Source organism: Macrotis lagotis, chromosome 6 (genome assembly GCF_037893015.1).
Source record: "Macrotis lagotis isolate mMagLag1 chromosome 6, bilby.v1.9.chrom.fasta, whole genome shotgun sequence".
Lineage (NCBI taxonomy): Eukaryota > Metazoa > Chordata > Mammalia > Peramelemorphia > Peramelidae > Macrotis > Macrotis lagotis.
This window is the reverse complement of record NC_133663.1, coordinates 95,438,299-95,453,859: the sequence shown is the minus strand read 5'-3', so window position 1 is coordinate 95,453,859 and position 15,561 is coordinate 95,438,299. Positions and strand designations below refer to the sequence as shown.

Below are 15,561 nucleotides of genomic sequence, written 5' to 3'. Positions count from 1 at the left end.
AAGAGAATACCTGGGGATCAGAATAAGTGATTGAATCTAACAATGTTTTCTCATCACCTGAATAAAGATTATGAGTAACTAGTTCATTCCCAGTCCACTTCATTTCTAGGAAGATACTGACATGTGTCTAACTAAATACCAGAACCAATTTATGTGCTAAAAAAATACAGACTCTTTAAGGTTTAGGTCCAACTAAAGTGAAATATGACAGAAACACAGATATAGAATTTTTCCCCAAAATTTTAAGTTTAATTCAAGAACTGCTTAGGAAATATCAATTTGTGTTATTAATTGTGTTAGACTCAGAAGAAAAAAAATCACATCTTTAAGTAATTCAATCTCCTAGGTACAAAAGTGTCACAACATAATAAGACAAGAGGTAGCGGTGAGTGGGGAATGCACTAAATGCTATGAAAAAAAGTCAATATATTGAATCACTTTTAATCAAATTTAACTAGAAGGATTCTGAGTTTACAATATTTACTTTTAAGAAGATTATGTATAGTTAAGATAATTGTTATATGAAATAATTTGTAAGGAACAGCTCTAGTCCAAGTGATGGAAAAATCCTATGGGTTTTTTTTAGGTTTTTGCAAGGCAAATGGGGTTAAGTGGCTTGCCCAAAGACACACAGCTAGGTAATTATTAAGTGTCTGAGACCAGATTTGAACCCAAGTACTCCTGACTCCAAGGCCTGTGCTTTATCCACTGCACCACCTAGCCGCCCCAGAACAATCCTATTTTCACCTGATACAAAATTATGCTCAGTGTCTTTTAAATAAATAATGACTTTTCCCAAGTCCAGGCTCAAATCTACAATAAAGACACAGAATAAGAAAAATCTTGTAAAATGTGGAAAAAAAAACTGTTTCAACAACATAGCACAAATTTTTTCTAATCAGCTAGCTAATATGAGCGCTATTAACTAATGCTTCTTCCAAGAGTCAAATAAAAGCCACTTGGCATTGCTTCTGCATAATCAATTCCCACAAATGAATTTAAAGTCAATATTCATTTCTGGAAATTAACTACAACAATATTTTAAAGCCTGGTAATTGGGTTATACTCAATTACATCTCCTAATTGAACCAGGATGAGATCATTTTTAGAAAAGGGCTGAAAGAAAGCTATTAGCCATAGAAACACAAGCATATCACCAATTTAGAAGGTAGAAGAGAACCTCAGAAGTTAGTCGAGCCCATTTTTGAAGCAGGAAAAGCCAGCCTCTCATTAAAGACTTTGAAGATTTAAATTTGAATGATTTAAATTCACTGCATTCAGAGGAAACCATTCTATTTCAGGTCTGTTCCAACTGCTGGGACATTATTGCCTTATGTTAAGCACCATCTCTCCTGGTTTCCAGAGGCATGAATCGAAGGTAAGGAGGAACCATGCCCTCTTTCCCAATCCTTAAAATGTTTTAAGACTGCAATCCTGACTTCCCATAGTCCTTTCTACTTTGGACTCCCCATTTCCAATTCCTCTACCACAGGTTGATGTGGCATGGTTTCAAGTTCCTTTCAACCACCCTTCTCTGGACTCCCTCCAGCTTGTCAATGTCTTCTATAAAATATCTCACCCAGAAAAGAACATAACGCTTGCAGTGTTGTCTGCAGAGGGGAGCGGTATAACAGGACTATCAGTTTACTTCATTAGAGTCATTATATTTCTGTGAATGTATTGGAAGCTAAAGACACTTCTCTAGCTTTCACATAAAGTCCTGGAAGGAAGGGACTGCTTTTTGCCTCTCTGTGCATTATCAGCATTTAGCACAGAACAGGTATGTCATAAATGTTAATTGTCTACTAAAACTCCTAAGTCTTTTAATTACATTAACCATTACCTATTTCTATGTTCTTCACTTTTACTTTGGATATCTGATTTTTCAAAATTCAAGTGCAGCACTTGATGCTTAGCCTGAATATTATTTATCTTTTAAAATATATTCCTCTTCTAGATCAAGGGTCATCAAATCACAGCCAGAGGACCAAAGTTCAGGTCTGTTTCTAGAGCTAGGAATGTTTTTTACATTTTAAAATAAAACAAAACTTTCAATAAAAATACAAAGCTATTCTTAGTACAAAAACAGGTCGAGGACTGTCATTTACCAACTCCTATTCTGACTCTCAAGGTATTTTGGCATCCCAGTTCTATCTTCCAATGTATTTAATCACTTAATTCACTAAGCTTTGTGTCACCTACAATTTTACTTAGCAGGCCATCAGGCTTCATCTTAGGTTTTTTTTTTTTGTTGTTGTTTAATTCTTGATTTTATTTGAATAGGGAATTCTGAGTGAGAAAATTCCCTCTCCCACTGCAGATCAACAAACTGCCTGTACCTACAGACTAAGAGAGAGATTCAGTGACTTGTTCAATAATCAAACAGGTAGCATGTGTCAGAGATAGGACTTGAACCCAGTATCAAGATTCAGAGATAGATGTAAGTAGATGTCCTTTAGTCCAACCAAATGTTATTTTTAAAGAAGGGAGACCTGAGTTCCAGAGCAAAGAGATCAGAGAAAGGATCAGAAATCAGGCCTCCTGATTCAGAATCAATACCTTTTTTCCCCCTATATATTTATTTACACATTACTAAAATAGTCTTGTTGTAAAAGTAAACATAATCCCCCTCCCCCCCACAAAGAAAGATACACTTTATGAAAAATAAAGTGAGAGAAAAAAATTGTACTCCACTCTGTGTCCATTTAACATCAGCTCTGTCTCTGGGATAGATCATATTCTTTATCATAAATCTGTCAGAGAAGTTACTTCAATATTTTTCCCCACAGTTGCTATTGCTAACTGTATTTCCCTCCATCAATTCCATGCCCCCCGCTCATTTATTCCATTCTCTCTCTCTCCTTTCACTTTTTCCCCCTCCTTAAAAGTGTGTTGTCAGGGAGCCAAGTGGTGCCATGGACAGAACACTGGTATTGGAGCCAGGAGTCCCTGAGACCAAATCTGGCCCCAGACACCCAACAATCACCCAGCCAAATGACCCCAGACAAGTCACCCAACGCCAATGTCCTGCAAAAATAATAAGTTATATTTGACTACCCTCTCCTCTAGCACCTATAAACCCCGTCCCCTCTCCCTGTCTCCTTTATTTCATCTCCTTCCTCTTTTTTTTTTCCTCTAGGGCAAGATAGATTTCTGTACTTTATTAAGTGTGTATGTTGTTTCCCCTCTGAGCCATTTCCAGTGAGAATGAAGACTCACTCATTCCCCCTCACCTTCCCCCTTTCCACTCCATTGCAAAAACTTTTTTTCACCTTTTTTATGTGACCTATCTTAGCCCATTCTACCTCTCATTTCCCTTTTCTTCCTTTCTTGTCCATTGACTCCACCTTTATGCTATATTATACAATTATATTCAGCTCCCTCCTGTGCCTTATCTACATATGCTCCTTCTAACTACCCTAAAAAATGAGAAAGTTCACATGAGTTATCAGTATCATCTTCCCATGCAGAAAAAACATCATTAAGTTCCTCAAAGTCTGTCCTTCCCATCCATCCTCTCTATGCTTCACCTGAGTCCTGTACTTGAAGATCATATTTTCTGTTCAGCTTTGGTCGTTTTAAAAGGAAAGTGTGAAATTCCCCTATTTCACTGAATGTCCACCTCTTGCCCTGGAAAAGAATGTTCAGTTTTGCTGGGTAGTTGATTCTCAGGTTGTGATGTAACATACTCTTTCCTCTGTATCATCTTTGCCTCTCTATCCATAACTACTTTTTCAAGTTACTGAAATGAAAATGTGGACAAGAATAAACCCAAAGACACTCCACCAGGTATATTCCTTCAGGGTGGCATTCAGATAGTCATTTGGTCATTCATCTCCTCTCTCTGGGTTAAGTATTTCAACAAGTTCCAAGTGGCCCTAACTGTGCTGTTATCTAGCCTATGACTCTCCTTACTGTCAATAAGGATCTGTGACTGTCAAGTGCCTTGCTGACATCCAGTCACAATGGGTCTAAAGTATTCTCTTGCCCTATGACTTTAGAAACATTTCAGAAAAGAGATAAGGTGAGTCCAGAATGTGTTGTTTAGAATTAATCCACATTCCTTTGTCAGCACAATCATTTGTGGGTGAGTGGTCAGCACAATCCAAATTATTATGGAACCAGGAATTGATGTCAAATTCACAATAATCTACCTTCTTCCTTGTTTTCAAAATCATTATAACAATTGCTCATCTCAACTCTGCAGTGTTTAATAACTCCTCAAACAGCAGCTCAGCAATCTAGTTCTTTTAATAAACTAGTTCTTTCAGTACCCTCTATGTAAAAAAAAGCATTTGCACTCCCTTAATACCTCCTCATTGGGGGGCGACTAGGTGGTGCAGTGGATAGAGCACCAGCCCTGGAATCAGGAATACCTGAGTTCAAATCTGGCCTCAGACACTTAATAATTACCTAGCTATGTAGCTCTGGGCAAGCCACTTAACCCCATTTGCCTTGCAAAAACCTAAAAAAAAAACCTCTTCATTGATCATAGTTTTCTAATAACAGTTAATCATTTTCCAATTCTAGATTCTTCTACATGCCTGATAAATTATCATTATTTCACTCATCCTAAACAGCAAGTCTATTTGTCTATCACAGAAGGTAGAGGGCTAGACTTAGCTGGATTTGGTTTTGAAACTCACCTTTGACATGTGATACCTGACTAGGAACAAGATGCTGAACATCTGAGCTTCATTCTTCTCATCTCTAAAATAGGGATAATAGCCCCTGTGGTAGCTCTGAGACTCAAATTAGATAATCTATGTAAATTTTTTTTTAACAAACTTCAAAGCTATAAATGTCAACTATCATTAGTTTTATTGCTTTACTTTATCTTTAAAAAGACAATTACTGCTCTGTTACCTCATTACTTATGTGACCCTGAGTAAGTCATTTCAAATCTGGGAATCTCAGTTTCCACTTCTGCAAAATGGAAGTCAGAGAAAATTGGACAACTCAATAACAAGATCCCATTGAACTCTCAATCTATGAGCCTTTGACTATCCTAAATTTTAAGGTACCTTTCTAGATCTAGAGCTAAAATTCTATGATTCCTCTCTAACCCCATCTTTCCTGACAACTTTTTTTAAATAAGATAAAATCACTCTTATATTGACCTTAGTTATCTTTCCTCTCTTTCACTTCTTATCCCTATACATCTGAGTCCATCCATGAGCTCTCTCCTGACCAGTTCTGTTGATTGTTATATTGGTGGATTAGAAGACTGTCAGATAAACTTCAGGAAAAAAAAGTGAAACCTCCTCATTTTATTACTCAATGAAATAATTTGATTCCATGTCAACAAAATTTATTTCTTGAGAGTTTTGTCTTAGCTCTTGAACCAGCTTTTTTATGAGTCCCAAGTTATTGATAGATTGATGAATGAGCTAGATAACATTAGAGAGGAAAAATACCGAAGTAGCAACAATCCCCACAAAGTTCTGCTATTTCTGTTAGTCACTAAGCACATATTAATGAATCAATCCCAAAGTATTTGCTGAGTATGATGGTATGGTAGGCAAATAGCATAATAATAAGAAACTGTAGAAAGATTAATACTTCCTTGCCAAAAAAAAGAGAAGGATTATTAGACATTCTTTAAATGCAAGCAGACATTATTTCACTAAGCAATAGCCAAAGCATCTGCATCATTCTATAGGATTTATTAAAGGTGACTGAAAATGGTTTACATGAAACAGTTAACACCTTAGAATGGAATCAAAAACTCCCCAAGGGGAATATCCACATGAATTCATCCAACAAAGGATCATGGGGCAAATGGCTGAGTCATATGGATTTGACTAAGGAAATGGAGGGGTTATGACAATCCTTTGGGAGAAGAAGTCCCCCCCCCTTTTTTTACCTTAGGATCAAGGTAAAGAAAAAGCAATAGCATTTATGGTCCTCTACCTACCTGGAGGAGTTTGTCATAACGCTCAGCAGACATGAGGAAGCGTCCATCTTCAAGCTGCATTTCCCTGTTCTCCAGTAAGTTGTTCAAAACAGGCAAAACATTCCTTTCTGCTTTCTCCAGACCTTCAAGCACGAGGGTTCTACCTTCTGTGGCAGCACGAACAGCACACTTTTCCCAACAGCAATAAAATATCAAAATTAGGATATAGAAAAGACCAAAATATGGTATAATTTCACATGAAGTCAAAGGAAAAAAATGAAGTTATAAATTATAGGGAAACAATGCAGTATAAGATCCAAAGAGTGCAAAGAATAGCACATTTGGTCAGTCTATTCAGGAGGTTTGGAAAAGTGGGTTGATTACAAAAGAGTGTTCAGTGAAGGGGGAATATATGTGGCATGAAACTATAGCATGGGAAAAAAACTATCAATAAAATTCCAAAAATAAAATTAAAATAAAAGTTGTGGTATCAAGTCAGGAATCTAAAAAGGAAAAAAGTCACTGGCAATAATAACTCTTAAGTACTATAAATATCTCAGGGTTTTTTCAATGAACATTATTCAGAAAAATTAGGAAATAAATATATGGAGTTGTGGGGAATCAATGATAGAAAACTCACTTACTCTAAATATAACCAATAATGGATCATCAGGGAAAAAAATTCACCTAACAAACAAACTAAAAAGTATAAAAGTTACAAATGTTGGAGGGGATATGGAAAAACTGTAACATTAATTTACTATTATGGCATGAACCATGAACTGATCCAACCATTTTGGAGAACAATTTGAAGTTATGCTCAAAGATTTACAAAACTGATTATACCCTTTGATTCAGCACCAACCACTATTAGATGATTTCTGAGATGATTAAGAAAAAAGGAAAAGAACCATATGTTCTAAAATGTTTAAAACAGCATTCCTTATGGTACCAAGGAATTGGAAATTGAGGGCGATGCCCAACAATTGGGGAATGACTGAATAAGTTGTGGTATATTATTATAATAGAATACTACTGTTCTAAAAGAAATGATGAGCTTGATGATTTTACATACACATACCCACAACACTTGTGTCTAATGGTGGCTACTTCTAGGTGGAAGAGGATGGGAGTAAAAAAAGAATGAGAATTTTATTATATACTTAAAAGGGAAAGTAAATTGTATACATCAGAATTGAAGTTTCATGTGCAATTCTACTTTGTTATGGAAATGCTTGTTTTATTTCTTAAGGTCATAATTTTCAAAAAAATTTTTAAAATAAAATAAAAAGAATGGGAAAATTCTCATTTTTTTTTCTGTAAAGGGTCTATAGAGTCTACAAAGAATGATTTACTGTTTTATTCAGTAATAAAAAAAGGGATGAACTTTTTTTTTAGGCTTTTGCAAGGCAAATGGGGTTAAGTGGCTTGCCCAAGGCCACACAGCTAGGTAATTATTAAGCGTCTGAGACTAGATTTGAACCCAGGTACTCCTGACTCCAGGGCTGGTGCTTTATCCACTGTGCCAGGGATAAACTTTTAATATAAATATCTATCACCTAATCAGACCTGAACCCAGATGAATATACAGTCATGAAATACAAAAAAATCTACAGTAGCTGTCTATGTGATAAGATTTAAGTGTCTTATTCCTTTGAAGGTTTTCTCCTTCAAAAATAAGGAAATAAGAATGAATTCATACAAAAAGAGAGATAGTTCTTTGTTAAGGATCTAAAATTCCTAGGCTCAATAACAAACAGAGGGATGTTTCAATAAAGCACATTAATGCTAAACCCACTGCATTGATTTAGTGTAACCCCATCTCAGATAATGAAAGCAGAGTAATAAAAGCACTTCCTGGAGACACTACTATTGCTCCAAAGCTAAAATAGGATCAGAGGCATACTACACAGACACACACACACACACACACACAGAGAAAACACTTTAGTAAATATTCTGGGAGACATTCTAAGTGTTTGCATATTATAAACAAAATGTCACTAGACGAAGTTCTCTTGTATTATATTCAAATATAGCTTATAAAAAGTCACAGACTTGGAATAATATATTTAGGTACTTATAAGGACCTAATTAGGTAATTCATACTTGGTATGAAGAGAAGAGAGGACGGAAAGCAAGGAAAGAAAGGAAGGAAGGGAAGGAGGAAGGGGGGGGGAAAGGAGAGGGGGAAGAGAGAAGGCTAGGATATCATCTGCCAGGTTTTTTTAAGAACTAAATTCACTCTACTACCTCTGGAAGCCCAAACATATCTGAGGAAAGTACTTTCTTTCTAAAAATTGATAATAAGGACTTTGAGATTGGAAAAAAGAAAACGAGCTAGTTCTTGTTTCTATTGCTTTTGTTATTCTCCCTCCCATTAAGTTCCACTTTGAACTGTCAATAATTCATGTATGAACTTTACTTCATAATGATGATGTTTATTTTTGTATTTCTCCTAGGGTTCTACTTTTCAATTTATCTGTAATTTTACCCTGTCTGAAGTATACAAGTATACTTCTTGTCATCATCTAGAAAACAGGGATAAAAACTTGAATTACCCCTAAGATAGAGTTGTAATATTCAAAACAGTAGGGGAAAACTTCTCAATAAACTAAAGTTATCTTACTATCATAGGACACAATGCTCAGAATAGATGATAAATGCCAAAGACTGTTAACAAAAGCCAACAATACTATAAAAGTCAAAAGAGGATAGGATCAGAACCTTTGTTTCAAATAAGCAAAAAAAAAAAAAGACTGTGTTAGGTCTTTCAGCAGCTATCAAAGTATAGATAAGAGAAAATCCATGTCCTCATTATGCTTACAGCACACAGTTATCCCTTCCACATGTTGGGGTCAGAGACATGATGCCTCTGGGTTTAAAATTCTTACTTAATACCAATGGATCACTAATATGAAAACCCTATAACTTTATAAACAGTCAAAAAAAGTGGAGTTACCTAACTACTGAAGAATACTGGACAACCTAATATAAAAGTTTCTGTTACATCAATTATCAAAAATGGAAAACATGGGCAGATGTCTTTAAAATTCACATTTCAGGGTTCCAAATGACTTGTTTGTTTTTTTTATAAGAATATTTTGGGTCATCGTTTACTCCAAAAAAAGTACTGGTCCTACCAAAAACAAATAAACTACATGGTTTGTTATGGTCTGCTAGCAAGATTATTAAAAATAAGAAAAATTATTCTATTATGTCTGTCATAAAACTCAGAGTAAGTATCCTACTCTATATTTACAAACTCCAAAGAGCTAAAAAATACTCATTTCTCCCAGATCAAAGTAGATGTTTTTTACTCAAATTAAGATTTTTTTTCCCCCAAATGTCATACAAGGGGAAAATATATAGGATATAATTAAACACCTAACCCTAGAGAGAAATGACTTCTAAAACAGTTTGCTTTAACTACTGTAGATGTCTTTGACACAGTCCAGTCCCTCTGTATGGATACAGATCAAATGGAAGAAGGAAAGACTCTATTTCCTATTGTGGATACAGCCACTATTCAATAAAGAAAATAATTGTGTAAGGAAGGTGAAAGAAATTAAAGGTATGGTCATCAGTCCACAAAAACTTCTTATGAGCTTCCTATGAACCAGACAGTATGCTGAGACTAAGAATATTAAAAGAAACACAAGCAAAACAAAAGACATATTCTGTGCTCAAGAAACTTGCATTCTACCTGACAATGTATAAAAGGAAGTTGGGGGTGGTGGGGAAAGACAGTGGGAAAGATGCTCCTGCGGGCATGGTGGAAGAGTAAGAACTGCAGCATGGTGAGAAATAAAGAAAGGACTGGTCTTGAGACCCTCCTTCAAAGAAAGCAGAGAAGGACAGCGGGGAAGGATAAAGTTAAGTATTTATGAAGTTCATACTATATGAAGGGCATTATGCTAAGTACATTACAGATACTACACAATAATCTCCATTTTACAGATGAGGAAATTAAGGCAGACAGAGGTCATCTGAATTCCTCAGGATCACACCGCTACTAAATATCTGAGGCCATATTTGAACTCAGATCTTTCCTAATTCCAGGCCCAGGCTGCATCCAACCAATTAATCCAACAAACAAACCTTTATTAAGCTCCTATTAGATGCCTGGCAATGAGATGCCTGGATTTAGTAAGATTTATTAACTGTGTGACCCTGGGTAAGTCACTTAATCCTGTTTGCCTCAGTATCCTTATCTTTAAAATGAGCTGAAGGGCTCTTTCCGCACTGCACAGAAGAGGGGTCCATATGGCGTTGTTCACGGTTTCCATCGTAACTTTTTTTTTGCAAGGCAATGGGGTTAAGCGGCTTGCCCAAGGCCACACGGCTAGGTAATTATTAAGTGTCCTGACTCCAAGGCCACTGCTCTATCGACTGCGCCACCTAGCCACCCCTCCGTCGTAACTTTCAAAGGAAATTTTCACAATGTCTGGAGCTGGATGTCTTGCAGATGAAGGAGGAGGATGTCCTCAAACTCCTTGCTGCAGACACCCATTTGGGTGGCACCAATCTGGACTTCCAGATGGAACAGTATATCTACAAAAGGAAGAGTGACGGCATCTATATCATTAATTTGAAGAGAACTTGGGAAAAGCCTCTGCTGGCAGCTTGTGCCATTGTTGCCATTGAAAATCCAGCTGATGTTAATGTCATCTCATCCAGGAACACTGGCCAGAAAGCTGTTCTGAAATTTGCTGCTGCCACTGGCGCCACACCTATTTCTGGATGCTTCACCCCAGGCACCTTCACTAACCAGATCCAGGCAGCTTTCAGGGAGCCTCACCTCTTGGTGGTCACTGATCCTCAGGCAGATCATCAGCCTTTGACTGAAGCATCATATGTTAACCTTCCAACCATTGCACTGTGCAACACAGACTCCACACTTCGCTATGCAACAACAAGGGAGCTCACTCAGTGGGTCTGATGTAGTGGATGCTGGTCCAAGAAGTCCTGTGGATGCGTGGTACCATCTCCCGTGAGCACCCATGGGAGGTCATGCCTGATCTTTACTTCTACAGAGATCCAGGGAAGAGTGAAAAGGAAGAGCAGGCCATGACAAAGGAGGAATTTCAGGGTGAATGGACTGCACCTGCCCCAGAATTCACTGCTGCTCAGCCAGAGGTGGCTGATTGGTCTGAGGGCTTCCAGGTGCCAACTGTGCCCATTCAGCAGTTCCCTATTGAAGATTGGAGTGCTCAGCCAGCTACTGAGGACTAGTCTGCAGCTCCTACTGCTCAGGCCACTGAATGGGTAGGAACTACCACAGAGTGGTCCTAAGTTTTACCCAGATGCTCTAATAGTGTTGGAAAAATGCTGATGGAAAATAAACATTGGTTTCTTAAAAATAAAATAATAAAATAAAATGAAATGAGCTGAAGGAAAAGGCAAAACATTCCAATTTCTTTGCCAACAAAACCCAAATTGAGGGCAGGAAGACTTGAACACAACTGAAACAACTGAACAACAAAAAGATATCTTCAAGGACAAGATAATCTAACGGGAGACAACATTCATGGAAACAAACACATAGAAAACAAGCTATAGTAAAGATAAATAGGAAATAATTAACAGACTGAATTAAAAGACAGAAAAAGAATTAAGAGGAAGTGGGAAAGGCTTCCTAGAGAAGATGAGATTTTAGTTGGGACTTAAAGGAAACCACAGAAGTCAGCAGGTAGAGTTGAGAGAGCATTCCAGGCATGAGAGAGAGGCAAAGAAAATGCCTTGGGATGAGAGATGGAGCATCATGTTTGTAGAGTAGCCTAGAGACTAGGGTAACTCAAAGAGCACCCAAGAAGTCTGAAAAGTTAGTATGGGGACTAAGTTTTGAAGGACTTTTTATTTTTTTGGTTTTGGAAGGCAATGGGGTTAAGTGGCTTTGCCACACAACTAGGTAATTATTAAGTGTGCAAGGTCATATTTGAACTCAGGTACTCCTGGCTCCAGGGCCAGTGCTCTATCCACTGCGCCACCTAGCTGCCCTTTCTGAAGGACTTTTAAGAGGAAAATGAATCTTTTCTAATGGATCCTGGAGGCAATAAAGAGGCAGGAAGGCATAGAGGGAAAGGGTGTGTGTGTGTGTGTGTGTGTGTCTGTCTCAAATTGAAGGGAAGAACAACTTGAGGTAGGCAGACCCACTGGTAGCAAGCTATTGTCATAGTCCAAGTTATTACTTGATACACTGGAGTGCTGACAGAATACACTAAGTCACTTAGCCACCTAATGTGGGTTCTGGGAGACATCCATAGTCATAGTTACGACAAACTCAACATAGTCATAGTCAAATAATTTATTAATTACCATCTATGTGCTAAGCACTGTGTACTCTGGGAATACAAATAAGCAAAAGAAACATAGTTTCACCCTCAAGGAACTTACACTCTAATCAGGGAAGAAAATACACAAAAGGAAGTTGAAAAGAGCAAGGGGATACCAGAATGCATCTGTCCTGGGAAATATTTGTGGAGCTGAAACCAAACAGTAGCTAGTGTAAAATAAACAGTTGATTGGAAAATTTTCAATTCTGTACAGCCCTCCAATCAGAGGGGAAAGGAAATCAGAAGAGTTGAGTATCAAAGCTTAAGTAATTTCCATGACAATGAGACTTCTGGTGATGAACCTATCCTGGGGGATGCATGTTGTTTTTCAGAGTACCTAATGGGGAAAATCAATCAAAGAGAAGGACCCAAGGGTTGAGAGTATTTTCAAAATGTGAATTCCACTCTCCCATCTCATCATCACATTCAGGATTTTTCTGACAGGTTTACAAGGAAAGTGTTAGCAATTGCAAAAATTCAGTCTATACTCCCATGGTATATAGCATTCAACTTTGTCTAAGCATATCAAGGGGTTAGATCCATAGGTAACTGGGAGGAGGCTTCCCAGAGAAAATAAATCTCAGAAAGGAATCAAAGGAAGGGAACAAAGGGTACAGCCAGACAGCAGTGGAAAAGCTGTTTTACAAGAGAAGGAGCAGATAAGAGGAAGAAGAAAGAAGATCCTTATAAGATCATAAGGGTGAATAGAATGAGAAGTTTAAATTATTGTGAAGTTTGAGAAAGCTGAAGGATTTCTTGCAAATGGGAAACAGATATATTTCATTAAAATGAATGTAGAAAAATAAATTTCATAACAAACTAACTTTGACCAGAAAAAGTAAGGAACATGGAAAAGGATTTCAGGTAGACAACAGAGTATAAATGTTCAATACTGTTCTAAAGAGAACACTTCTGGATAACATTATTCAAATGGGTTGAATCCCTCCAGATAATAAGGTAACAAAAAACAATGAAAATAGCACTGAAACAAAATAATTTGACTTCTGATTAAAAACTAAGCAAACTTTCTCTCTCTCTCTCTCTCTCTCTCTCTCTCTCTCTCTCTCTCTGTGTGTGTGTGTGTGTGTGTGTGTGTGTGTGTGTGTGTGTGATAGCCATCCATATTTCAACCCTCCCAAACTCTGCATTCAGGCAACTTTCACTATCTCCAACACAACTAAGAAACCCTAAAGGTACCAAAAAGGTCTCTGGTCTGCCAAACTGAATGTCATAATACACTAAAGCTCAAGAACTTTACTCACAAGAAAGTCTCTCTCCTCATTCAGATTCTACTTTTACATATGTCATGGCCCAGTTACACATAATCCTAACAAGTTTGGCAATCCAGATATCAGAACCCAGAGAAGATTCAAAGCAATGGCTTAGAATAAGACTAGTTCATGAAGGTTTTGTGATAATATCAAAAAGTAGGAACTGAGAGCAAGAGATAAAACAGAACTATAAAAAAATTAATAAGAACCCCCCTCCAAAGTATAGTTGTCTGTACATCAAGTTAAATAACCCATTGGTGTGGCAATTATTGATGGGAGTAAATCAGAGATCTTACTAAACTATCAGTTTTGGGGTTCAATGAAATATCCAATTGTATTTCTACCAGAAACTCAACATTTCAACTCAACATCTTCTTCCCTCCACTCTGTCTTCTTACCTTACTATTCATTTCAAAGAAAAAAGGAGTAATAAAGTCAATATTCTTTTTTTCCCCAAGCTTGGGGGCAATTAGGTGGCACAGTAGATTAAGTAATGGACCTAGAGTCATGAATACTTGAGCTCAAACCCAGCCTCAGAAACTTTACTCACACTTTACTAATTGGTTATGTCACATAACTGCTATTTGTTTCATTTTCCTTTATTGTAAAATGGGAATAACAATAGCACATAACTTCAGGAGTAGTTGTGAGGATACAATGAGACAACTTTTGTAAAGCAAAATTGTTTTATTATATTAAATGCTACCTAGTTCTAGTTCTACTATTACTAATATAATAGAAAGCACAAATCCATCATTTTATAAATACAGTTTTGATAATATGCAACAGAATTGAGGTTTATCATGAATATGACCTGTTAGTCCCAGCTCATACCCACTCCTTTATTATAGTTCTTTACCACTCCATTCTTTGTCATTTATCCTGGGAAAATTTGGGGAAAAAATTAGGGAAAATCCTCCCCCCCCGCTTTTAAAATTCTGGGATAAACAAAACCACCATTTTGGGTCTGCTTATATAACATGAGATTCAACACTTGGCTCTGGCTTTGTGATCTATTTTTTTTCCCCTGTCTGCTTTGCTTACAGCCAGACAACCCTTAACCTTTACCAAAGTAAAAAAAAAAAGTTTCCTAGGCTATTAAAAAAAATCTACCAAATTCACAGTCTTACAGGACTATAAAATGAAAAATCTACCACTTTTCTTCCACTTCAAAACTTTGAGAGCTCTTTCTATTGCTTATTCCTATTACTTTGACATTTCACTGTTCAAAAAGTTAAGTACTATTTGTAAACTTCAAGATTTCCCTCTGTCCTTTCTCCTCTTATTTAGGAAGTTTTTAAATAAGACTGAATGTTCAATATTAAACAGTGGGAGACAAAGAAACTAACATTTATCCACCAACAGCAAGATAACCATTAATCCTTATCCTTGGAATTCTGTCTTTAAATCTACTATTAATGAATATGTATTCCTTGAATCTATGGTAATACAAATATGACAAGTGTTATGTTCTTTCCTTCTTCACTTCTCTTCCAGCCACTACCACTTCTGTTGATTTGTTTTAAAATCAACCACAACCAGAAATTAGGGGAAAATCATTTGATTTATAAGATCTTCCACTTGGTTTAGAATCAAGACCAAACTAACTTTTTAAGATTCACTGCTAATGTATAACTTTTAATAAATATAATACATATGAAAATGGAAACAGACTGAAAATCAGGGAGAAAATTGAAATTAAAGTTCTGAATAAATATTTCAAACTCAATGTAAGAGAATTCACAGCATTATTTTAAAAGGCACCAAAATTATTATAAATTATATGTGCTAATTTTCTCTCCCCTCAGACATAATGGAATCAAGACTTCATAGAGAGGATACTTTCCAATATCTTTGTGGTCTCAATATCAGCTGTATTTCAATCAGATGTGGGAACTAAGACAACTGAAATTAAAATATAATTTATGATCCAGTTTATTTATTTTAACTGTTTATGCAAAGCTTCATTTTGTTGCAGGTTGTTTGGATTTTTGGTCCAAAGAATCCTGTAAAAGCCAAAGGCTTGAAGACAACCCAGAAACCACATGTTTTGAATATC

The 15,561-nt window shown here is 36.6% G+C and overlaps 1 protein-coding gene across 1 annotated transcript in view; it reads right to left on the bottom strand.

The window, feature by feature from the left end:
* The window catches only part of VWA8 (von Willebrand factor A domain containing 8), a 469,402-nt gene that overhangs the window by 365,780 nt on the left and 88,061 nt on the right, over positions 1-15,561 (bottom strand). Inside the window, exon 5 of the mRNA XM_074191741.1 lies at positions 5,918-6,085. Coding sequence (XP_074047842.1) covers positions 5,918-6,085 — 168 coding nt within the window. The remainder of the gene's footprint in view (positions 1-5,917; positions 6,086-15,561) is intronic.